The 26,901-nt window shown below is 41.4% G+C and overlaps 1 protein-coding gene across 1 annotated transcript in view; it reads right to left on the bottom strand.

Annotated features, from left to right (window-relative positions):
• DLGAP2 (DLG associated protein 2) overlaps positions 1 to 26,901 on the bottom strand; it is a 166,082-nt gene that overhangs the window by 15,248 nt on the left and 123,933 nt on the right. Inside the window, exons 6-7 of the mRNA XM_040426807.1 lie at positions 20,117 to 20,196; positions 15,788 to 16,203 (exon numbers count right to left, since the gene is read on the bottom strand). Coding sequence (XP_040282741.1) covers positions 15,788 to 16,203; positions 20,117 to 20,196 — 496 coding nt within the window. The remainder of the gene's footprint in view (positions 1 to 15,787; positions 16,204 to 20,116; positions 20,197 to 26,901) is intronic.

Here is a 26,901-nt window from a genome sequence, read left to right as displayed (position 1 = left end):
TGAGGTTCCTCTTCTGAATTTAGTTATTTTGCCAACTCATGTTCAGGACTGTTACATATTTACTAGGGCTCTTTCACACTTGCGTTGTCCGGATCCGTCGTGTACTCCATTTGCCGGAGGTGCCCGCCGGATCCGTAACAACGCAAGTGAACTGAAAGCATTTGAAGACGGATCCGTCTTCAAAATGCATTCAGTGTTACTATGGCAGCCAGGACGCTATTAAAGTCCTGGTTGCCATAGTAGTAGTGGGGAGCGGGGGAGCAGTATACTTACAGTCCCGGGGCGTTCCAGAATGACGTCAGAGCGCCCGATGCGCATGGATGACGTGATCCATGCGATCACATCATCCATGCGCGTGGGGCGCCTTGACGTCACTCTGAAGCGCCCAGGGAGCCGCACGGACTGTAATTATACACTGCATGCAGAATTATTAGGCAAATTAGTATTTTGACCACATCATCCTCTTTATGCATGTTGTCTTACTCCAAGCTGTATAGGCTCGAAAGCCTACTACCAATTAAGCATATTAGGTGATGTGCATCTCTGTAATGAGAAGGGGTGTGGTCTAATGACATCAACACCCTATATTAGGTGTGCATAATTATTAGGCAACTTCCTTTCCTTTGGCAAAATGGGTCAAAAGAAGGACTTGACAGGCTCAGAAAAGTCAAAAATAGTGAGATATCTTGCAGAGGGATGCAGCACTCTTAAAATTGCAAAGCTTCTGAAGCGTGATCGTCGAACAATCAAGCGTTTCATTCAAAATAGTCAACAGGGTCGCAAGAAGCGTGTGGAAAAACCAAGGCGCAAAATAACTGCCCATGAACTGAGAAAAGTCAAGCGTGCAGCTGCCAAGATGCCACTTGCCACCAGTTTGGCCATATTTCAGAGCTGCAACATCACTGGAGTGCCCAAAAGCACAAGGTGTGCAATACTCAGAGACATGGCCAAGGTAAGAAAGGCTGAAAGACGACCACCACTGAACAAGACACACAAGCTGAAATGTCAAGACTGGGCCAAGAAATATCTCAAGACTGATTTTTCTAAGGTTTTATGGACTGATGAAATGAGAGTGAGTCTTGATGGGCCAGATGGATGGGCCCGTGGCTGGATTGGTAAAGGGCAGAGAGCTCCAGTCCGACTCAGACGCCAGCAAGGTGGAGGTGGAGTACTGGTTTGGGCTGGTATCATCAAAGATGAGCTTGTGGGGCCTTTTCGGGTTGAGGATGGAGTCAAGCTCAACTCCCTGTCCTACTGCCAGTTTCTGGAAGACACCTTCTTCAAGCAGTGGTACAGGAAGAAGTCTGCATCCTTCAAGAAAAACATGATTTTCATGCAGGACAATGCTCCATCACACGCGTCCAAGTACTCCACAGCGTGGCTGGCAAAAAAGGGTATAAAAGAAGAAAATCTAATGACATGGCCTCCTTGTTCACCTGATCTGAACCCCATTGAGAACCTGTGGTCCATCATCAAATGTGAGATTTACAAGGAGGGAAAACAGTACACCTCTCTGAACAGTGTCTGGGAGGCTGTGGTTGCTGCTGCACGCAATGTTGATGGTGAACAGATCAAAACACTGACAGAATCCATGGATGGCAGGCTTTTGAGTGTCCTTGCAAAGAAAGGTGGCTATATTGGTCACTGATTTGTTTTTGTTTTGTTTTTGAATGTCAGAAATGTATATTTGTGAATGTTGAGATGTTATATTGGTTTCACTGGTAAAAATAAATAATTGAAATGGGTATATATTTGTTTTTTGTTAAGTTGCCTAATAATTATGCACAGTAATAGTCACCTGCACACACAGATATCCCCCTAAAATAGATAAAACTAAAAACAAACTAAAAACTACTTCCAAAAATATTCAGCTTTGATATTAAGGAGTTTTTTGGGTTCATTGAGAACATGGTTGTTGTTCAATAATAAAATTAATCCTCAAAAATACAACTTGCCTAATAATTCTGCACTCCCTGTACTGCTCCCCCGCTCCCCACTACACTTTACCATGGCAAACAGGACTTTAGTGTCCTGGGAGCCATGGTAACCATTCAGAAAAAGCTAAACGTGGGATCTGGTAATGCACCGAAACTACGTTTAGCTTAAGGCCAGATCCGGATTAATGCTTTTTAATGGGCATTAATTCTGGATCCGGCCTTGCGGCAAGTGTTCAGGATTTTTGACCGGAGCAAAAAGCGCAGCATGCTGCGGTATTTTCTCAGGCCAAAAAACGTTCCGTTCCGGAACTGAAGACATCCTGATGCATCCTGAACGGATTTCTCTCCATTCAGAATGCATGGGAATAATCCTGCCCATTTTGGGTCCAGGACCGCCAGAATTTGCTAGGACTTGCTCTGAAAATTAAGGACAGTCCCTGCAAATCCAGGACTCTTGGCAACTATGCAGTTTACATGAAGCAATCACCAATAAGTGATAAGTCACAAAGCAATACTGTTTCCTGACCGCCCATCATAAATTTAAAAATAGCGCACTCTCGTGAGCGCAGCTAGCACCATACTGTAGCTACTGAGTGCCTGATGTTTTAAATAGCAGACTCCCGGGACTAATGTCTGCAACCAGCGATAACAACAATCACAGACATTTGACCCTTCAGATTCTGCGGTTAAGTAACGAATACATGAAAGCGCAGCACCTCAGGGGATAAAATGTCTCACCCTAGTGGCAATCAGGGGAGCTGTTCATTCCTTGAGGCAGCCTTGGTCCCCCTGAAGGATCCTGTGACAGCTACGTTCCTTTGGAGACCTGGCCTGTGGCAGGACTTCATAGGAACATAGTGAAATGCTCAAAGACTCCAATGCTAATTCATTGGAATCTATGAGAGAAGCAATCTAATGATTGCATGTTCAAGTGTCCTAAGGGAACTTTGACTGAAATTGCCTGTACTATTAAAATAAAAAAAATACTTATCCCATACGAAGTAATGGAGAAAAACATGAAAATCGTCAATTCACCATTTTTTTTGTCACTACACCTCCACCAAATTTTTTTTATAAAAAGTGATCAAAAGTCATACACATAAATCATATTGAAAAAAACTACAGATCATCCCACAAAACTGAGAGCTCACACAGCTCCATAGACATAAAAATAAAAAGTTATACATGGCGAAGCAAAGAAAAAAAAATTTTCTCATTTTTTTTTCAGTATTAAAACACAAGAAAAACTATATAAATGTTTGCTAACAGATCAGTTTTACTGCATAGGAAACACTGTAAAAACAAAATGCCTAAAACAGTTTTTTTCCGAATTCTACCCCATTTGAAATTTTTTTTTCACAATCCCACTACATTGTATGCAACTGTAAATGGTGGAATTACAAAGTACAACTTGTCCCACAAAAAAAGCCCTCATAAATTACAAAAGTTATGGCTCTGGGAAGGCTGGGAGTAAAAAATGAATATGAAAAAGGGCCTGGTTATGAAGGGGTAAAATAAAAATCTGAAAAAAATTTGTCAATTTCTGCACTGGAAATTTAGACAACATCAACAACATTTTTATCAGTCATTTATTATATCATTACAGAATCTGGTAATCGTTTAGATCTGAACAAGAGTCACTGTGTAAAACGGGCCTATAGTAAACTTTTTAACAAACGTAAAACAAATCAGCCAGCAGCAACCAAGTCGGAATAAATCCTACTAAATGCGAATGTGTAGGAACCGTGAAACAGATTGATGAAGCCATTCTAAGGGATGTGTAATTATGTCTCTTAATAGCTTAAATGTACATTTCCAACCACAGGCGTGACAGCAGAATGCATTACTCTACATCAGGTGTTCATTATACTGAGTCAAAGCAAGCCTGGCATGTTATGTTTGAACAGTCACATAGGCATGGCAAAATCACCCCGATCTGGTGCAACATGACATATATAGCGGTGTTTATGCAGTTTTGCTTTTTCATTGAGTTAGTTTTTTATACTAAAACATTTTATTTTATTCTATCTATATGTCTGTCTGTCTGTCTATCTATCTATCTATATATCTATTTACTATCTATCTATCTATCTATCTATCTATCTATCTATCTATCTATCTATCTATCTATTTACTATCTATCTATCTATTTTCTATTTACTATCTATCTATCTATCTATCTATCTATCTATCTATCTATATATCTATTTACTATCTATCTATCTATCTATCTATCTAGCTATCTATCTAGCTATCTATCTATCTATCCCATATCTACAGTATCTATCTATCTATCTATCTATCTATCTATCTATCTATCTATCTATCTATCTATCTATCTATCTATCTATCTATCTATTTATCTATCCATCTATCGAATATCTATTTACTACCTATCTATCTATCTATCTATCTATCTATCTATCGAATATCTATTTACTATCTATCTATCTAAACAGCAAACAGGCAGCACTCCAAAAATAAAAATGAAGATCTTTATTAATAAAGATCTTCATTTTTATATTTGGAGTGCTGCCTGTTTGCTGTTTATGTACATTAGGCAATAGTCTAGTCACTTTGGGCTTGCACCCGCTTTTCTTTTTCTTTTTTATAGTGCTGCCAGATTTTTTCTATCTATCTATCTATCTATCTATCTATCTATCTATCTATCTATCTATCTATCTATCCATCTCATATCTATCTATCTATCTATCTATCTATCTATCTATCTATCTATTAATCAATCATCTATCTAATATCTATCTATTTATCTATCTATTAATCAATCATCTATCTAATATCTATATATCTATCATGTATCTATTTAGATGAAAAACGCTGAGATTATGGCGCAGTTACATCAGTTAGTTTTGTATGATGCATTAATTCCTCCCATTGATGTAAATGTTTGATGCAAATTTGGGATTACTTGATTATTGAACAATCAAGCCATATTTTATGGTTTTAAGGCACATACACACTACAGCGCTTTAATCAGCACAGATATACTCATGCACTATATATATGATGAACACTTATGAATAGGGATGAGCGAACCCGAACTGTATAGTTCGGGTTCGTACCGAATTTTGGGGTGTCCGTGACATGGACCCGAACCCGAACATTTTCGTAAAAGTCCGGGTTCGGGTTCGGTGTTCGGCGCTTTCTTGGCGCTTTTTGAAAGGCTGCAAAGCAGCCAATCAACAAGCGTCATACTACTTGCCCCAAGAGGCCATCACAGCCATGCCTACTATTGGCATGGCTGTGATTGGCCAGTGCAGCATGTGACCCAGCCTCTATTTAAGCTGGAGTCACGTAGCGCCGCACGTCACTCTGCTATGATCAGTATAGGGAGAGGTTGCAGCTGCGACGTTAGGGCGAGATTAGGCAGATTACCTCCTCCAAAAGACTTCATTCTGTGATCGATCTGCAGCTGTGGATCATTGAAGTGCTATTATTGACTTGCTCACTTTTTTGAGGCTGCCCAGAGCGTTTTTAGATCAATTTTTTTCTGGGGTGATCGGCGGCCATTTTGTGACTTGTGGTGAACCAGCACAAGCTATCACCAAGTGTATTTAACCATCGATAGTGTGGTTATTTTGTGCTATATCCTACATCAGCTGCAGGCTGAGCCTGTGTCACCGAAGTGCATTTAACCATCAACAGTCTGGTTATTTTTTGGCCATATACTACATCAGCTGCAGGCTGAGCCTGTGTCACCGAAGTGCATTTAACCATCGACAGTCTGATTATTTTTTGGCTATATACTACATCTGGTGCAGGCTGAGCCTGTGTCACCCAAGTGCATTTAACCATCAACAGTGTGGTTATTTTTTGGCCATATATTACATCAGGGGCAAGTTGAGCCTGTCACCCAGCGCCTAAAAAATAGACCTGACATTTCTATTCAACCAAATCTGTACTGTTTTAGCTGGTCAAGTTATTTGTAGTGACCGTAAAAGCACACTTTTTTTTCTGGGTTGAAAAACCATTCCCAAATTTGCCATTCTCAAAATAACTAGTTTCTGGTATTTGAGGCCTACTTGAAATCTATCCCAAAAAGAATATCTTACATTGAAGGTACTGATAGTGTCATTCAGAAAAACCTAAGACACACGCTAGCGTTCTGATAGAAATCTGATTCTGTGATTAAACCTATACCTGTCACACAGCGCAAAAAAAAACAGGCCTCACATCTCTATTTAACCAAATCTGTACTGTTTTAGCTGGTCAAGTTATTTGTAGTGATCGTAAAAGCACACTTTTTTTTCTGGGTTGAAAAACCATTCCCAAATTTGCCATTCTCAAAATAACTAGTTTCTGGTATTTGAGGCCTACTTGAAATCTATCCCAAAAAGAATATCTTACATTGAAGCTAGTGATAGTGTCATTCAGAAAAACCTAAGACACACGCTAGCGTGCTGATAGAAATCTGATTCTGTGATTAAACCTATACCTGTCACACAGCGCAAAAAAAACAGGCCTCACATCTCTATTTAACCAAATCTGTACTGTTTTAGCTGGTCAAGTTATTTGTAGTGACCGTAAAAGCACACTTTTTTTTCTGGGTTGAAAAACCATTCCCAAATTTGCAATTCTCAAAATAACTAGTTTCTGGTATTTGAGGCCTACTTGAAATCTATCCCAAATAGAATATCTTACATTGAAGCTAGTGATAGTGTCATTCAGAAAAACCTAAGACACACGCTAGCGTGCTGATAGAAGTCTGATTCTGTGATTAAACCTATACCTGTCACACAGCGCAAAAAAAAACAGGCCTCACATCTCTATTTAACCAAATCTGTACTGTTTTAGCTGGTCAAGTTATTTGTAGTGACCGTAAAAGCACACTTTTTTTTCTGGGTTGAAAAACCATTCCCAAATTTGCCATTCTCAAAATAACTAGTTTCTGGTATTTGAGGCCTACTTGAAATCTATCCCAAAAAGAATATCTTACATTGAAGCTAGTGATAGTGTCATTCAGAAAAACCTAAGACACACGCTAGCGTGCTGATAGAAATCTGATTCTGTGATTAAACCTATACCTGTCACACAGCGCAAAAAAAACAGGCCTCACATCTCTATTTAACCAAATCTGTACTGTTTTAGCTGGTCAAGTTATTTGTAGTGACCGTAAAAGCACACTTTTTTTTCTGGGTTGAAAAACCATTCCCAAATTTGCAATTCTCAAAATAACTAGTTTCTGGTATTTGAGGCCTACTTGAAATCTATCCCAAAAAGAATATCTTACATTGAAGCTAGTGATAGTGTCATTCAGAAAAACCTAAGACACACGCTAGCGTGCTGATAGAAGTCTGATTCTGTGATTAAACCTATACCTGTCACACAGCGCAAAAAAAACAGGCCTCACATCTCTATTTAACCAAATCTGTACTGTTTTAGCTGGTCAAGTTATTTGTAGTGACCGTAAAAGCACACTTTTTTTTCTGGGTTGAAAAAGCATTCCCAAATTTGCCATTCTCAAAATAACTAGTTTCTGGTATTTGAGGCCTACTTGAAATCTATCCCAAAAAGAATATCTTACATTGAAGCTAGTGATAGTGTCATTCAGAAAAACCTAAGACACACGCTAGCGTGCTGATAGAAATCTGATTCTGTGATTAAACCTATACCTGTCACACAGCGCAAAAAAAACCAGGCCTCACATCTCTATTTAACCAAATCTGTACTGTTTTAGCTGGTCAAGTTATTGATTCTGCGCTGACATAAGGCCAGATTCTCTGTTACGGGACCTCTCTCCTCTGCCTGGGTGCCTGGGCCTAAATGTTTGACAGTGGCCTGTTCCAGTGGTGGGTGACGTGAAGCCTGATTCTCTGCTATGACATGAATACAGATTCTGCGCTGACATAAGGCCAGATTCTCTGTTATGGGACCTCTCTCCTCTGCCTGGGTGCCTGGGCCTAAATGTGTGACAGTGGCCTGTTCCAGTGGTGGGTGACGTGAAGCCTGATTCTCTGCTATGACATGAAGACAGATTCTGCGCTGACATAAGGCCAGATTCTCTGTTACGGGACCTCTCTCCTCTGCCTGGGTGCCTGGGCCTAAATGTGTGACAGTGGCCTGTTCCAGTGGTGGGTGACGTGAAGCCTGATTCTCTGCTATGACATGAATACAGATTCTGCGCTGACATAAGGCCAGATTCTCTGTTACGGGACCTCTCTCCTCTGCCTGGGTGCCTGGGCCTAAATGTGTGACAGTGGCCTGTTCCAGTGGTGGGTGACGTGAAGCCTGATTCTCTGCTATGACATGAAGACAGATTCTGCGCTGACATAAGGCCAGATTCTCTGTTACGGGACCGCTCTCCTCTGTCTGGGTGCCGGGGCCTAAATGTGTGACAGTGGCCTGTTCCAGTGGTGGGTGACGTGAAGCCTGATTCTCTGCTATGACATGAAGACAGATTCTGCGCTGACATAAGGCCAGATTCTCTGTTACGGGACCTCTCTCCTCTGCCTGGGTGCCTGGGCCTAAATGTGTGACAGTGGCCTGTTCCAGTGGTGGGTGAAGTGAAGCCTGATTCTCTGCTATGACATGAAGACAGATTCTGCACTGACATAAGGCCAGATTCTCTGTTACGGGACCTCTCTCCTCTGCCTGGGTGCCTGGGCCTAAATGTGTGACAGTGGCCTGTTCCAGTGGTGGGTGACGTGAAGCCTGATTCTCTGCTATGACATGAAGACAGATTCTGCGCTGACATAAGGCCAGATTCTCTGTTACGGGACCGCTCTCCTCTGTCTGGGTGCCGGGGCCTAAATGTGTGACAGTGGCCTGTTCCAGTGGTGGGTGACGTGAAGCCTGATTCTCTGCTATGACATGAAGACAGATTCTGTGCTGACATAAGGCCAGATTCTCTGTTACGGGACCTCTCCTCTGCCTGGGTGCCGGGGCCTAAATGTGTGACAGTGGCCTGTTCCAGTGGTGGGTGACGTGAAGCCTGATTCTCTGCTATGACATGAAGACTGATTCTGCGCTGACATGAAGCCAGATTCTCTGCTATGGCATGAAAAGACTGATTCTCTGCTGACATGAAGCCAGATTCTTTGCTATGGCATGAAGAGACTGATTCTCTGCTGACGTGAAGCCAGATTCTCTGCTATGGGACCTCTGTCCAATTGATATTGGTTCATTTTTATTTTTTAAATTTTTATTTTAACTCATTTCCCTATCCACATTTGTTTGCGGGGGATTTACCTACATGTTGCTGCCTTTTGCAGCCCTCTAGCTCTTTCCTGGGCTGTTTTACAGCCTTTTTAGTGCCCAAAAGTTCGGGTCCCCATTGACTTCAATGGGGTTCGGGTTCGGGACGAAGTTCGGATCGGGTTCGGATCCCGAACCCGAACATTTCCGGGAAGTTCGGCCGAACTTCTCGAACCCGAACATCCAGGTGTTCGCTCAACTCTACTTATGAAGGATGATCATGTTGATATTTATATGAATATGTATGAATTATGTATATAATTATCGATGACTAATTACCATAACTTTCACATGTATGCCATGTGCCACCATGGCCCTGTTACTACTGGGCACCTCACATGAAGGAGCATTAAAAGGGTTTTAACAGGAGTACAATATTGAATAGTGACAACCTATCCTCAGGATATGTTATCAATATCTGATCGGTAAGGGTTCGACTCCCAGCAGCCCCAATTTCTGTTTAAAGAGGGAGTGCTGCGGCCTCTTTCCAGGCCAGCGACATGACGTTCATCGGTCACATGGACTATGTTCAAGTCAATGGTCCCAGGCTGTAATACCAAGTACAGCCACACAATGCACATTGCATTTTGCTACAACACCTTTAAACAGCCAATCGGCAGGGGTGCCCCACCACCAAACAGTCGACAATAAACTGAATTTACAACTAGCAGAAAGCCACCACCTTGCTTTACACAATGTAACCACCTTCCCCTGCCTAAGTGGTCTGCCGCAGCCTCCTGGATGGAGAGTTTCTGCTATGGTTATAATTATATCCATGCGTGCCCCATTGTTCTTGTCTTGCTAGCTCATCATACAGCGTATCATCATACAGTAGAGAAATAAACAGGAGCCGACTACAACAACACTGATAAAATTGTAACTATGACATTTCTTTTTGTAGCTGAAATATCGGGTTGACTTTTTTTTATTATGTTGCTTTCATTTTGACCTAATCACATACTAACAGATTCATCTGACAATGTAAAATAAGCCATGTAAACCAATGTCACTTTATCTTACCATCCAAAGACAAATCCGTTTATATGCATCCAACAAACTAAATTACAGCTCTGGAGAATGTCATGGAACAGAGGACATAATGCAGATTTTATGCCCTGCAGTTCTGTTCATTAACTTTATAGGCTCTGATGAAACACAGCTCTTATTGTCTTTTTTGTGGAAGAAACATTGATTAATGCCTTTGAGGCTGTCCACACCGGCTCCTGTATACAAGGAGAGAAATGGAGCACACAGGACAACCTTAGTTCCTATAACTGTACCCTCATCTCTCCTAGGACCCATCAAGAAAAGCCAAAGATATCAAAAGTATGTATTATAATATTAGTAGAAATACAGAAAAGGTAACAATAATGTGAGCCGACCATCATGTCTATACTGGGAAATTCCTCTAACAATCCCTTATAATCATAATAGATAATGCTGATTTCAAACAAGGCATGGTGAACACCATTGTCTAAAAGGAAGTGTATCACCTATATTCTTTTATTACTTAAAATCAGAAAGTGATATATTTTCCCTTTTTTCTAATCTCGTTTTTTTTTCTGACTAGCAGAAGGACCCGGCTTCGCACAGGTATATTTCATCTATTTCTTTTAATGTTGCTAAAAGATATCGACAGTATCCCCTATAACAGTGACCTCTATAGCACCCTGCCCCTTTAACAGTGAACTCCACAGTCCCCCACCCCTTAACACTGACCCCCCTACAGCAGCCTATCCCCTTAACTTTGACCTCCACACCAGCCTATCCCCTTAACACTGACCCCCCACAGCAGCCCATCCCCTTAACTTTGACCTTCACAGCAGTCCACCCCTATAACAGTGAGTTTCACAGCACCCCACTCCCTTGACAATGACCTCCTCAGGGGCCCGTCCCTTAACAGTGACCTCACAATACCCTGCTGCCTTAACAGTGACCTCCACAGTACCCCGCTGCCTTAACAGTGACTTCACAATACCCTGCTGCCTTAACAGTGACCTCCACAGCAGTTGCCCCTTTAATAGTGGCCTCTGACCCCTTTAACAGTGACCTCCACAGTGCCTGCCCCTTTAACAGTGACCAGTGCAGCGCCCTGCCCCTTTAATGCTAGGGCTACATGACGACAAGTCGCGCAACATTTTGTCTTAATAATTTTTATAATTATAGGTTATGGTGTCGCACTGCGAGATGTGACATGCTGTGACTGTGACACAGCAGTTGCAAAAAATCCATCCAAGATGGATTTTTCTGCCACTATCGCGCGACACATGTAGCAGTGTAGTTGTGCCCTATGTGTCGTGCAACTTATTGTCGCCCGACATATGTCGTCGTGTAGCCCTAGCCTAAAGCTGACCTACAACAGTGAAGAAAAATGGCTTTGTTTTTATGGAAACCTGGAGTAAAACTGTGTGTATGTGGAGACTAAGGGCCTGTGAGCTTCTATTGGCTGATAAGGCACATGTGACCGTGTGTATGGAAGTTGGAATATGAAGAGAAAGACTTGCAGGCTTGTATTGGCTAATGCAGGTTGTTTTTTGGGAATATCTCAGGAACGGTCCGTCCTAGAGAGCTGTGAACTCCACAAGATTTCTTTCGAGGTAGCAAGGGATGTGTATACCAAGTTTCGTTGAAAATAATGGTTGCGTTTTTGAGTGGTCGTGGAACATACATACATACATACCTCCTTCTTAATATATATAGATTGCAGATTTTTTTAAGTTTATTTCCAGTACATGGTGTGGTAATGTGAACAGTGCTGGAAGGTGTGTTGTCCCACTTCAGGTACCTCAGATGGGTGAGACAGATAAAATCCAGAGAGTGGCAGTAGTCTCAGCAAAGCATAGTTTGCTGAGACATTTCTGCATACATTTTTTGGGCTGGATTTTACTTGGACTGGTGGCTAGGCTTGGTAGAGGGAGTTCCCAGTCCACACCCTTCCAGTACGGGTTTTCCTTTCTACCTGAGGTGATCGCAGGTGAGGCCTGTCGTAATCAGGCTGGCATAAAGTGCCTCAGAGTAGGTCAGTCTGAGGAGGGAGAGCGAGACTGTTTTGTGAAGCAGAGGCTCTGTGTGTGGTCTCAGTCAGGCAGACTGAGGGGCCACAAGGCTTTGTATAGCCTGAGGTTTGGAGGACCTAGCGACACCTAGAGAACGAGGGTTGCACGCCCAGTGTCTGGAAGACTACTGGGCCACACTCCCCCAAAAGGTACTGGAGTTGCCACAGCCTGGAGGCTGCAGTATTGATGTTGGCTGAGGAAAGCCGCATATAATGTCCATGTGTGAACTGTGCTCTATGAGTGAGGTAGGGACGTATTTTATTTAGGTAGTGCCTAGACGGGCAGGAGTTTATTTGTGTTTTAAGTGTTGGCGGTGCGGGAACCTCACCCCACCAAGTGATGTATAACTGGACTATCCTTTATAAGAAGACTGTCAAAATAAATGCACAGTTTGGAAATGGAAATCCGTTGTCTGGTGAGATATCTGTGAGTGTGACCCCCTGAAAAGAGATGATCCCTTACAATGGTTATAGGGGAAGCCATATTCCCTGAGCTATAAACGGTATTTACAGATATGCTTTACAGCAGCCAGCGGAGTCATAGACACAATAGTTTGGAGGGGCCTCATTGACTTCTATGAGAGAGTTTTCTAGCCACGCTCTGTGACCTGTGCAGAGGTCATTGTGCAGGAAGGGAGAGTAGATAGGCTCTAACCAACATCTATTATAAATGGTGGATCCAGTGTTATCTAGGTATTATCTGTCATCGTAATCCTGCCTGTGAGTACTGTATAATGAACAGGAAGTCTCAACATATTATTAGGCTTAGTGGCCAGTGTGAAAAATGCAGGGTTTTATTTTTTTTGTAAATAGATAGCAACATGAACAATATCTTAAAAATATATTTAACATAAAAACTTAGTTTAAACAATACGTAATTTTCTGATGACTGTTTGCTTTAAAGGGGACCAGTCGACACTGATGACATGTCTAAGTAAATACTTGTATTTCCCATAAAACAATAACTTTCTGTTAATTCTATGCTGTGACATTCCTCTGTTATGCCTTCTAGAAATGTATGAATAAATTACCAGCTGGCTGTCACCATTTATCTTGGCAGGGGGTGTGTGATACCGTCAGTACTCACTGGACAATGTCAGAGTGTGTAAGGGCACACCTCTAATTGGTATCACAGTTCATACATTTCTAGTAAGAATGAAGTGGAACAGTACAACAAATAGCAGTATAAAATTATGATCCACAAATGTAATATTTAGGGGTAATAGAATGATTATTAAAATTGACATAATTCAAGAGCTGACAAGTCCTCTTTAAATGATAATAGTGAGGGCAGCATCAGAGAGCTGGTCAGGGCATTGTACAGAATGAAATGTCTGCTCTACATCAACACATAATTACAGTACAAATCTTCACTCTAGTTCAAAATCCCTTGGATTATACAGCATAGTAATGTGAGGTTACTATATTGCAGTATTTTGTGCGCATTAAGTGAGTCAGCGGGATAGATTTATAAAGGGCACAAACAGTAATACTGGATGAACAGAAAACAAGCACCATATACCCACTAGATGTTAATCCTTTAATCTTGGTTGTTGAAATCAGCCACAGCTCTTGATGAGTATGAATTGAAACAAGTAGTCACTGGTAATCTCTAAGATTTTTAATTAGATGGTGGTTGCCAGGCCTTAAAGGGGTTGTACATATTAGGAAAACATAGCTGCTTTCTTAGGCTACATGCACACAACCATGCCGTTTTTTTGCGGTCCGCAATTAACGGAACGGGCGGCCCATTGTAGACATGCTTATTCTTGTCCGCCAAACGGACAACAATAGGACATGCTATATTTTTTTTGTGGGGCCTCGGAATGGAGCAACGGATGCGAACAGCACACGGAGTGCTGTCCGCATCTTTTGCGACCCCATTGAAGTGAATGGGTCCGCACCCGTGCCGCAAAAACTGCGGCTCGGATGTGGGCCCGAAAAACGGTCGTGTGCATGAGGCCTTACAGAAATAATGCCAGGCTTGTCCATGGGTTGCCGAAATCCACAGAAGTGAACAAGTCCGAGCTGCAATACCACATACAGCCTGTGGACAGTTTCTATTTTCTAATCCTGTACAACCTTTAAAAAAAAATTCTAATAATTTAGGAATGATACTTGAAAGATACAGCCCAACCACTAAGATATGTTACATTTTAATGATTAGGTGGTAATCATTGGAATGTATTTTAAAAAATAAGAAGATTAAGATTAATATATACCGTATTTTTCGCTTTATAAGACGCACTTTTTCCCCCCCAATAGTGGGGGGAAAATGGCAGTGCGTCTTATAAAGCGAACACTGCCATGTTTACTTTGCTGACGCTGATACATCGCAAGCCGCAATGTATCAGAGGGGTGGGAGGAGGGGACGGAGGCTGGCAACACTCGCGGCGGGGCCCGATGCAGTCACTGTACTGTAATACATCGGACCCCGCTCACGGTAATTATCACATGTAAAGTCTATAATCTTCAAGCAGTGTCTCTGCTTTAAACTAGGGCAATCCTCTCTAGTGCAACTCACTATGAAAGCGGCAGGCAGAACGGCAGCGTAACCTCGCGATTCTCACTCATTCATGGGAAGGAAGTGGGAGGAGCATTAATGAGTGAGAATCGCGAGGTTACGCTGCCGCTCTGCCTGCCGCTTTCATAGTGAGTTGCACTACAGAGGATTGCCCTAGTTTAAAGCAGAGACACTGCTTGAAGATTATAGACTTTACATATGAAAACGGCTTCATTACACTCTGCTTTCTTCTATACCAGTACTCACTATGAAAGCAGCGGTCCTGCCGGCGCGTGACGTCACTCACTCGGTCATGCTCCTCCCACTTCATTAATGAAGCTGGCAGGAGCGTGACTGACTGAGTGAGTGACGTCACGTGCTGGCCGGACTGCTGCTTTTATAGTGAGTACTGGTATAGAAGAAAGCGGAGCCATTAAAAGATTTTACATATAAAGTCTACTGTGTGCCCTGTGGTGTAATGGGGGTCACTATTCGCACAGGGACAATATACTGTGACACATGATACTGTGACCAGCATAAGATCATCTTACAGTATCATATGTGTCACAGTATATTGTCCCTGTGTGAATAGTGACCCCCATTACATAAGATGCTATATATGATGCTACATCCCCCGTAGTAGTGCGTCACCCAAAGGTCCCCCATAACAGTGCGTCACCCACAGGTCCCCCCATAACAGTGCGTCACCCACAGGTCCCCCCATAACAGTGCGTCACCCACAGGTCCCCCCATAACAGTGCGTCACCCACAGGTCCCCCCATAACAGTGCGTCACCCACAGGTCCCCCCATAACAGTGCGTCACCCACAGGTCCCCCCATAACAGTGCGTCATCCACAGACCACCATTAGTTCAAAACCCCTCCAAAAGCACACCATTAGTTCAAAACCCCTCCAAAAGCACACCTTTTGGTTCAAAATTTTTTTTTCTTATTTTCCTCCTCAAAAATCTAGGTGCGTCTTATCATCAGGTGCGTCTTATAAAGCGAAAAATACGGTAATAATATAGAACAAAAATATAGAACAAAGTATAACAAAAAAACGAGAAAGGTTTCTTACTTTCTTCAGAAAGGTCGTTCTCCTCTGCCTCCCTCTCCATGTCCTTACACCAGTCTTCCATTCTTTTGGTTTCAGCATGGAGCAACTTCATAAACCATGTTCCATCTTGTCGAGTGGGTGATATTCTGCCTGAGTCCACTACATCATGAGCAGGCTCTAGCCAGGGATCTGGTGGGGGCAGATTTGAAGTGTCTACAGGCGTCCTGTAATCTTCCCTGTAACTAAACAAACCCTGAGTCCGCACTGTTCTTACTGCACCATACTGAGTTGGAGTACTAGGTTCAGAATGTCTTTGAAATGAGGATCCAAACTGGAGGCCTTTATCTTCCATTGTGATATGACCAGGAAAACCTTCTAATTCTAAGTCTGCTTGAACAGCCGCTGTCACGCTGTTTGACCTCTTGAATCGTCCTTTGCTAAGATATGGAAAAGAAGAAAGTGAGTTATCATATAATAATAACCTGTATCTGGAGATTATATGGAGCACAGTAGTGAATGCCGTCAAACAATTCACTTTATTCATACTATTTAAAGAAGACCTGCCACCACAAAAAGCAGTGTAATCTGCAGGCAGCACGTTGTAGAGCAGGAGAAGCTTAGCAGATTGATATAGACATTTTTTTTTGGGGGGGGGGGGGGAATTTAGTAAAACTTGTAATTTATACATTTAAAGGGCACCTGTCAGCAGATTTGTACCTATGACACTGGCTGACCTGTTACATGTGCGCTTGGCAGCTGAAGGCATCTGTGTTGGTCCCACACGAACGTGTGAAGCCCGTGCCCGTGCTGTGCCCCTGGTCCGCAATGCATGGGCACTGTCTGTTCCGCAAAAATATAGAGCTTCCGTAGTGTTCCGTTCCGTGTTTCCGTTCCGCATCTCCGGATTTGCGGACCCATTGAAGTGAATGGGTCCGCATCCGTGATGCGGAATGCACACGGAACGGTGGCCGTGTATTGCAGATCCGCAATACAGCAACGGGCAGCACGCGTTCGTGTGAATGAGCCCTAAGTGTATATACATAGATAGCTGTCAGTCACTATGTTGGTCTCTGTGTACAACTGAACTCAAAAAGAAGTGTGCTGAAGTTTTACCAAATCTTTTTCAGCAAAACTACTGTATGTATCAAGTTGCTCAGCTCCTCCTGCTCTATAGCATATTGCCATATTGCCTGCTGAATGTACTGCATTTTATGGTGACAGATTTATTTATAATGACTTGCTTTGTCTAGGGGCAATCTGTGGAGGAATTGAAATGCCCTCTATCAGATTCCTCAGAAGGAATCTGTCTTAATCATACAGCAGGACGGCCTGTGTCAAAATGCAGAACACAGAGTGGGAGCCCTATGTAAGCCCTGCTCCCTTCACCAACATTGTGCATTCAAGACCCTGTAATGACAAAGTGAAAACAGAATTTTAGACATTTTTGCAAATGTATTAAAAAGGAAGAACTAAAGTTTCTCATGGACATAAGTATTCAAACTCTTTGTCATGACAATTGAAATTTAGCTCTGGGACATCCCATTTCTCTTGATCATATTTGAGATGCTTCTACACTTTGAATTGAATCCACTGCTAATTTCAGTTGATTGGACAGGATTTGGAAATAGCTTCCCCCCTGTCTATATAAGGTATCACAGGTGACTATGCATATCAGAGCAAAAACCAAGCCATGATTTTGTGGAGGCACAGCTCTGGAAAGGAAATGGCGCTGCACTGAAGGTTCCCAGGAGCAAAGTTGCCTGAATCATTATTAAATAAAAAGTTTGGAACAACCAGAACTCTTCCTAGAGCTTCCCCCCACCCACTAAACTAAGCAATCAGAGGAGAAGGGCCTTGGTAAGAGAGATGACCAAGAACACAGTGGTAACTCTGGCTGAACTCCAAAGATCCTGTGTGCAAATGGAAAAAAACTTCCAGAACGTCAACCACCACTGCAGCACTCCACCAATCTGAGCTTTATGGCAGAGTGGCCAGAAAGAAGCCTCTCCTCAGTAAAAGACACAGGACACCTAAAGGACCCTCAGACTGTGAGAAACAAGATTCTCTGGTCTGATGAAACCAAGTTAGAACTTTTTGGCCTCAATTCTAAGTGTCATGTCTGGAGTAAACCATGCACTGCTCATCACCTTCCCCTCAATACATCCCTACAGTGAAGGATGGTAGTAGCAGCATCATTCTGTGTGGTGTTTTTCAGTGACTGAGACAGGGAGACTGGTCAGGGTTGAGAGAAAGCTGAATGGAGCAAAGTACAGAGATATTCTTAATGAAAACCTGATCCATTGTGCTCTGGACCTCAGACTAGGCCAAAGGTTCACATCCCAACAAGACAATGACCCTAACCATACAGCCAAGAGAACCCAGTAGAGGCTTAGGTACAACTCTGTGAATGTCCTTGAGTCAACCAGCCAGATCCCTGGTTTGAACCCAACTAAACATTGCTGGAGAGACCTGGAAATGGCTGTCCACTGACGTTCCCCATCCAAACTGACAGAGCTTGAGAGGATCTGCAGAGAAGAATAGCAGAAACTCCCTAAATCCAGATGTGCAAACATTGTAGCATCATACCCAAGAAGACTGGAGACTGTCACTGCCAAAGGTGCTTCAACTAAGTACTGCGTAAAGGGTCTGAATACTTATGTCAACGCAAGATTTTAGTTTTTTCTTTTCAATAAATTAGCAAAGATTTCTAATATTCTGTTTTCATTTTGTCATTATGAGTCATTGGGTGCAGACTGATGAAGAAAAACCTTTTTTTTATTTTATTTTGGCACATTACTACTACATAAAAAAAGTGATAAAAATGAAAGGGTCTGAAGACTTTCCGAATGCATTGTAATATCGTGCTTCACAGTGCTAATACAAGCAGAGAAGGGAGCTCACATAGGGCTCATGCTCTGTGCTCTGCCTTCTGACACAGGCCGCCCTGCTGTGTATTTAGGACAGATTCCTTGTTGAGAAATCTGACAGTGGCCATTTTAATTCCTCCTCTGATTGCCTGTAGACAATACTTAATATTTAAAGGCATTTAGAATTTATTTAGAATAACACTTTTTTTCTAGTATTTTCAGTGTTTTTTTCTTTGTTTCCTGGAAACCCCCTTTAAGATATTTTTTTGTTGATATGAAAAGGACTAGTCAGCTCTTCTTACATGTATGTTTAGTAAATACCAGTATTCCCTGTGAAGAAATAATTCTGGAGCATCTTTCCTTAAAACTCTGCTTTGTGTCATTTCTCAGTTATTGCTCCTGGAAGGGCAAACATGAATTGACAAGTGTCATCATGTGTAGGGATGAGGGGAATGGTAATGTCTAGCTGTCAATTGATTCATACACTTCCAGAAGAAATAAAAGAGGGATGACACAACTCAGAAGTCAAAGAAAAGATGCTCAGAATTATTATTTCATATAGACTACATATGTTTATTAAATGAGACATGTCAGGAGAGGTGACGTTATGATGATGATGGTGTGTGTATTTGTATGCATCTTTAGGGTCCATTCACACGTCCGCAAACGGTTTGCATCCGTTCTGCAATTTTGCGGAACAGGTGTGGACCCATTCATTTTCAATGGGGCCGGAATGTGTTGTCCTCATCCGCATTTGCGGATCCGCACTTCCGTTCCCCAAAAAAATAAAACATGTCCTATTCTTGTCCGGACAAGAAAAGGCATTTTCTATAAGAGTGCCGGCGATGTGTGGTCCGCAAAATGCGGAACGCACATTGCCGATGTCCGTGTTTTGCGGATCCGCAAAACACATATGGATGTGTGAATGGACCCTTAGTTCTTTGATGTGACAACTAAGCTTTTGGTGTAGTGACATGCATCCTTTGCCTCTGCCATTCTGTAGGTTTCAAATGAAAGTGAGGGATCCAAGATGCAAGCTCTGGATGGCCAGGCCAGTGCGCCCCTTTACTAGTGACATGTGATGCACCCTGTGTGACTACACAGCTCACACTCTTCTAAGGCTGGCCCTGTTTATGAGACTATGTGGCACGATTGGTCAACTTTACAAAACAAATACATACGGTAGATAGAAGACATTTTGCTCGTATACAGTATTGACCCTTGACTGATCCTCATGGTAAACTGGTTTGAATTAATTTGCAAGTTATTTACAGGTAGGCATAAAAAAATAAATAAAAGAAAGTCCTGGGAACGATGCATTTTTAATCTGATAAAAGCGCCATGCTGGCTATTTCTTAGGCTTATAGCTTCTGTACTGTATTTTGAGCCTATATTTCACTTTGATGCAATTCTATCATTGCCGAAAATGAAACAGTCATGAATACAAACCAAATGGAGAGATAGGAGGTATGGTTGATCTTACCGCTTTTCATCTTCTACCTGCACCCCCACAGAATGATATTCCCTTCCTTTGCTTTCTGTGTCAGAATCAGCAGCTTCCACCTAGATGAGAAACAAATGGAATTATTCTTATAAAATCGTAGATGGACATGCCAATGAATTATATCTATTAGGGTCCGGCCACACAGTCAGGTTTCTGAATGAAATTTTGGAGGCCAAAATCAAGAGGGAATCCCAAAGGGATAGAAAGTGCACAGGACATTTATGACTTCTCTTTTTTGAATTCACACCTGATTTTGGCTCCCAAAACGGCATCAGGAAACCTGACTGTGTGGCCGCACCCTTATGGTACGCCCACATGGTCAGGTTCCTTGATGCAGTTTTGGAAGCCAAAATCAGGAGAGTGGATCATAAAAGGAGAAAAAATATAAAAGACAGATACAGCTTCTTCTATTTCTTGAAGTCACTCCAGATTTTAGTTTCCAGACCCTTATTTCTATGTAAATGTACCAAGGGTGATATAATTGAATTCTTGCCATATGTTGCAAAGTTGAAGTCAAACACATGTAAGTTTAACAAAACCAACACAGGCCTCAATATACCAACATTAAATCAGGGCATATATGCAATAACCAACATATACCTACAATGTTGTTCACTCACAAACAACGACATAGTCAAAAAATATAAATCCATTTTATTGCATAAAAAATCCATATACATAGCATATCACAATATAAAAATAAGAATAAAGAGGAAACAGCAGATGTATAAAGGTGCCAGAATCACCTAACCTATGCTGTTACTACCGTCAAACAGATGTTACACATGTCCAGCGTAATCAAGATATAGATATGTGTACTATAAAACATACATCTCACATAGTGGCCAGCCAATTATACCACATGGGTATGTCCCACAGTATAGGTACAGTGCTGCCCATAATTATTCATACCCCTGGCAAATTTTGACTTAAAGTTACTTTTATTCAACCAGCAAGTAATTTTTTGACCTTTGCAAAAGCTCATCTGGACAGAGAAGACAAAGAAGAAGACTTTTGGTCTTCTGTGTTATGGTCAGATGAAACAAAAATTGAATTGTTTGGTCACAATGATGTTTCCTTCATTTGGCGTAAAAAAGGAGAAGCCTTCAACCCAAAGAACACCATTCCCACTGTCAAACATGGGGGTGGGAACCTAATGCTTGGGGGTGTTTTTCAGCCAATGGACTAGGGAACCTAATCACAGTAAACGGCAGCATGAAAAAAGAGCAATACATGAGGATTCTCAACGACAACATCAGGCAGTCTGCAGAGAAACTTGGCCTTGGGCACCAGTGGACATTTCCGCATGACAATGACCCAAAACACACAGCAAAAGTGGTGAAGAAATGGTTAGCAGACAACAACATTAACGTTTTGGAGTGGCCCAGCCAGAGTCCAGACTTGAATCCAATTGAGAATCTGTGGAGGGAGCTAAAGATCAGGGTGATGGCAAGAAGACCCTCCAACCTGAAAGATTTGGAGCTCATTGCTAAAGATGAATGGGCAAAAATACCTGTGGAGACATGCAAAAAGCTAGTCTGCAATTATAGGAAGCGTTTGATTGCTGTAATAGCCAATAAAGGCTTTTCTATTGATTATTGAGAAGGGTATGAATAATTTTGGACTGGACACTTTTTGCTCAAATGTAAATAAAAGCTGAGAAATGTTTTTTTTCCCCACAATAATGCCTTTTGTACATCGTCTTATTATCTTTTGGGAGACACCTATGTCATTTCCCGTCAAAAAATTACTTGCTGGTTGAATAAAAGTAACTTTAAGTCAAAATTTGACAGGGGTATGAATAATTATGGGCAGCACTGTATATCCCCATACAGAGTACATAACTAAAGATTGTATAATAACACTAATAAGAAATGCTAACCCAAAACTCGATACAGCAAGGGCAAAGAAATTATTTATAGTAATGGGGTGGGGAGGATGAAAGAAAGAAATCAAAAGTTAAGACACCAAGAAAATAACAAAAACAAGTGAAAACAGAAAACAAGGAAAAGAAAAGACAATCTCCTCACAGCCTAATCAGGGAGGCCACCAATAATATGATTGAATATGTCACAAAGAGCCAAACAAATATGGGCAATACATACCACAAGACATGATTGGGGGTAGAAAAGCGGCACAGGTCAGCTAGAAAACCTTGATGCGTGTTTCGCCTCAGCTTCGTCAGGGGATATAGAGGGTTCTCTGTATGGGGATATACCTATACTGTGGGACATACTCATGTGGTATAATTGGCTGGCCACTATGTGAGATGTATGTTTTATAGTACACATATCTATATCTTGATTACACTGGACATGTGTAACATCTGTTTGAGGGTAGTAGCAGCATAGGTTAAGTGATTCTGGCACCTTTATACATCTTCTGTTTCCTCTTTATTCTTATTTTTATATTGTGATATGCTATGTATATGGATTTTTTATGCAATAAAATGGATTTATATGTTTTGACTATTTTGGGCATGTGTCGTTGTTTGTAAGTGTACAACATTGTAGGTATATACATGTAACTTACAATTTACTTTAAATTTACTCTACAGGATGTAAATAATATAGAAAATGTCAGGGTGCCAAACATCTTGCATCTTCAAAGACATAACAAAGGATACTATATTTCTGCTGTTCAGTGGTAGCCTACTCATACATGCATAGGAAAGTTCATATGATTGACTGGGTATTGAACGAAAGTGGTTTCAACAAAAGTCGAACAAAATATTCTCTAACTATAAAATGAAATTTTCCGTACAATTCTCTATATTTTACAATGTTTACTGAGACACAAAGCTGCCGTGCTCTCTTTAGCTGCAGGAAGCCAGTTTAGGGAGATTCCACAAAATTCTCAACAAGATGCAGCACAATGCATGAGAATGAGGCTTAGAAAAGCTATGCTATGGACTTAATTGTCAGTGTTTGAACCCAGCCTTTTTCTGACAACCTAACGTCCCCCCTCCCAAAAAAAAAAAAAAAGACATCTGTGACTGTAACAGTTAGTACAAGCACAGTTATAGCAAAAACTATAGTCTGTAGTATTAGTTAATAAACTGGGGTATGACCACACCGCACAGCTGTGACGTGGTTGGGACGCGGCCGTTCTGTGGTTCAGTGCCTAGCAGGTAAGGGCTCCATTTAAAGGGGTTGGCCATTACATAAGTACTTTACACAACATTGTAAGAGGCAGGGTAAAAATGAGTTTCCAAATATACTTTATTTAAAAAATATGTCTGCTAATCTTTTTATAATAAGCCACGCCACCTGAGCCCAGCTCTGCCGTGCAGCCAGTTCGTCCATGGCTGCACGAGACATGGAGGAGCTTTAGAGAAAGCTCGTCCATGCCTTTATTGTAACTGCACATGTGCTGCTTTTCCTAATCTGCTAAGAGCAGCGCATGTCCAGTCTGCCCCCCAGTGATCGCTCTGTTGGCTAGTCTGTACAGACTAGGCAATCACAGGATCCTAATGCCGACTGAAAGGTTCTGAACCCCACAGTCCGTGACTGTGGGGATCAGAACCTTCTAAAAATGTATATATATATATATATATATATATATATATATAATATCCCACCCCTTCCCCGTGGGCTCCAGCTCCCATTGTGTCCCCCTAATTTTAGGGTGGCCGGGGGCAGCGCTGCAAAAGAGAAAAACTATGATGGAATAGAAATTTTTCCCACCTCACTTTCCAAAAAAGGTATTAAAAATGATCAAAAAAGTCGAATGTACCCCAAAATAGTACCAATCAAACCGTCACCTCATCCCGAAAAAAATGAGCCCCTACATGAGACAATTGCCCAAAAAATAAAAAGAATATGGCCATCAGAAAATGAAGAAACAAAAACATGTTTTTTTTTTCTAAAATGCTTTTATTGTGTAAAGCCAAAATAAAATAAAAAAATAGACAAATTAGGCATCGCTGCGTCCGTAATGACTTGCTCTTTAAAAATATCACACACTCTTCCACCAAAAGGTAAATGCCGTAAAAAATAAAATAAAAAGTGTGCCAAAACAACCAATTTTATTGGTCTATTTGCCCAATAAAGTGTAATATTGAATGATCAAAACATACTATGTACCCAAAATAGGGACCAATGAAAATGTCAACTCTTCCCACAAAAAATGAGCACCTGCACAAGACGATCGGCAGAAAAATAGAAAAAATATGTCTTTCAGAAAATGGAGACACAAAAACATGATTTTTTTCCCAAAAATGCTTTATTATGTAAAACTAAAACAAACAAACAAAGAAAGTAGACATATTTGATATCATCGTGTCCGTAACAACCTGCTCTATAAAAAATAACACATGATCTACCCTGTCAGATGAACACTGTAAAAAAGCAAAAAATAAAAACTGTGCCAGAACAGCCATTTTTGGTTACCTTGCCTAACAAAAAGCGTAATATAAAGCAATCAAAAAATCATACAGTGCTGCCCATAATTATTCATACCCCAGGCAAATTTTGACTTAAAGTTACTTTTATTCAACCAGCAAGTAATTTTTTGACCTTTGCAAAAGCTCATCTGGACAGAGAAAACAAAGAAGAAGACTTCTGGTCTTCTGTGTTATGGTCAGATGAAACAAAAATTTAATTGTTTGGTCACAATGATGTTTCCTTCATTTGGCGTAAAAAAGGCGAAGCCTTCAACCCAAAGAACACCATCCCCACTGTCAAACATGGTGGTGGGAACCTAATGGTTTGGGGGTGTTTTTCAGCCAATTGACCAGGGAACCTAATCAAAGTAAACGGCACCATGAAAAAAGAGCAATACATGAGGATTCTCAACGACAACATCAGGCAGTCTGCAGAGAAACTTGGCCTTGGGCTCCAGTGGACATTTTAGCATAACAATGACCCAAAACACACAGCAAAAGTAGTGAAGAAATGGTTAGCAGACAACAACATTAACGTTTTGGAGTGGCGCAGCCAGAGTCCAGACTTGAATCCAATTGAGAATCTGTGGAGGGAGCTGAAGATCAGGGTGATGGCAAGAAGACTCTCCAACCTAAAAGATTTGGAGCTCATTGCTAGAGATGAATGGGCAAAAATATCTGTGGAGACATGCAAAAAGCTGGTCTGCAATTATAGGAAGCGTTTGATTGCTGTAATAGCCAATAAAGGCTTTTCTATTGATTATTGAGAAGGGTATGAATAATTTTGTACTGGACACTTTTTGCTCAAATGTAAATAAAAGCTAAGAAATGTTGTTTTTTTTCCACAATAATGCCTCTTGTACATAGTCTTATTATCTTTTGGGAGACACCTATGTCATTTCCCGTCCAAAAATTACTTGCTGGTTGAATAAAAGTAACTTTAAGTCAAAATTTGCCAGGGGTATGAATAATTATGGGCAGCACTGTATGTACCCAAAAATGGTACCAATAAAAACATCAACTCTTCCCGCAAAATATGACCCTGTGCACAAGGTGATTGGCAGAAAAAAAAGAAAAAGTATAGCTTTCAGAAAATGGTGACACAGAAAAAACAAGATTTGTTTGGTTTGGCCAGGGATGTCATGTGACCACTCCTAGCTCCACCCACACAGCCTCTCATCAATGGGAGCATGCTATGCTGAACACATTTGAAAAATTATATGTACACAGTATATCTCTCTGATACAAATACCTCATGGCTTTAGTTATTATCTGGGGACATTTTTTTTTATGTGTATGGTGGCCAACCCCTTTAACTAATTAGAACTGCACTAGCTGGTCTGCATTGTTAATGGCCGTGTGGCACATGCAATACCATGCCAATGCAGACCGTCCAAACAGTGCGGTCCTAATTAGTTGATTGGAGGCCAATGCAGCTCCTATGGCATTGTCGCAGCCACACAGTGTGATCATGGCCTAACTTGTCTTCACCAGTGGTCTTGTGGAGGAATATCCTTGTGGAGCCTAGTGTGTACTCAACTTTCCTAGCTTTGACTTTCTCAAAACAGTACAATCAGATGGTAGATTTTTATCTTGAGTCTGCTACATTGCTGCCAGGGACGTGCTGACAGGTCCCATTCACAACACACCCCTTCCTGGACCATGAGTAGATGTATTATGTCGCTTAAAAAGCATGTTCAAGTATCACAAGTGACTATGTCTTATTGACTACGAACTGTTGCGTTTTCACCCAGTAGCCGAAATTCTGGCATCTTCAAACAAATGTGGTCAATGCTACACATGCATTAATACAAATCTCTTTAATGAGCTTATAATACTTAAAAAGGCCCTCCCCCCAGGTATATATAAAGGATTGTTTAACAAACTTATGTATCAATTTATTGATGTATTTTCAGTAATAGAGGCAAAAATACATGTACAGTACAGACCAAAAGTTTGGACACACCTTCTCATTCAAAGAGTTTTCTTTATTTTCATGACTATGAAGGCATCAAAACTATGAATTAACACATGTGGAATTATATACATAACAAACAAGTGTGAAACAACTGAAAATATGTCATATTCTAGGTTCTTCAAAGTAGCCACCTTTTGCTTTGATTACTGCTTTGCACACTCTTGGCATTCTCTTGATGAGCTTCAAGAGATAGTCCCCTGAAATGGTCTTCCAACAGTCTTGAAGGCGTTCCCAGAGATGCTTAGCACTTGTTGGCCCTTTTGCCTTCACTCTGCGGTCCAGCTCACCCCAAACCATCTCGATTGGCTTCAGGTCCGGTGACTGTGGAGGCCAGGTCATCTGGCGCAGCACCCCATCACTCTCCTTCATGGTCAAATAGCCCTTACTTTCAAAGTTTTCCCA

This window comes from Bufo bufo, chromosome 4 (assembly GCF_905171765.1).
Source record: "Bufo bufo chromosome 4, aBufBuf1.1, whole genome shotgun sequence".
Classification (NCBI taxonomy): domain Eukaryota; kingdom Metazoa; phylum Chordata; class Amphibia; order Anura; family Bufonidae; genus Bufo; species Bufo bufo.
Note: the sequence above shows the minus strand (reverse complement) of the source record. Positions and strands in the feature narration are given on the sequence as shown.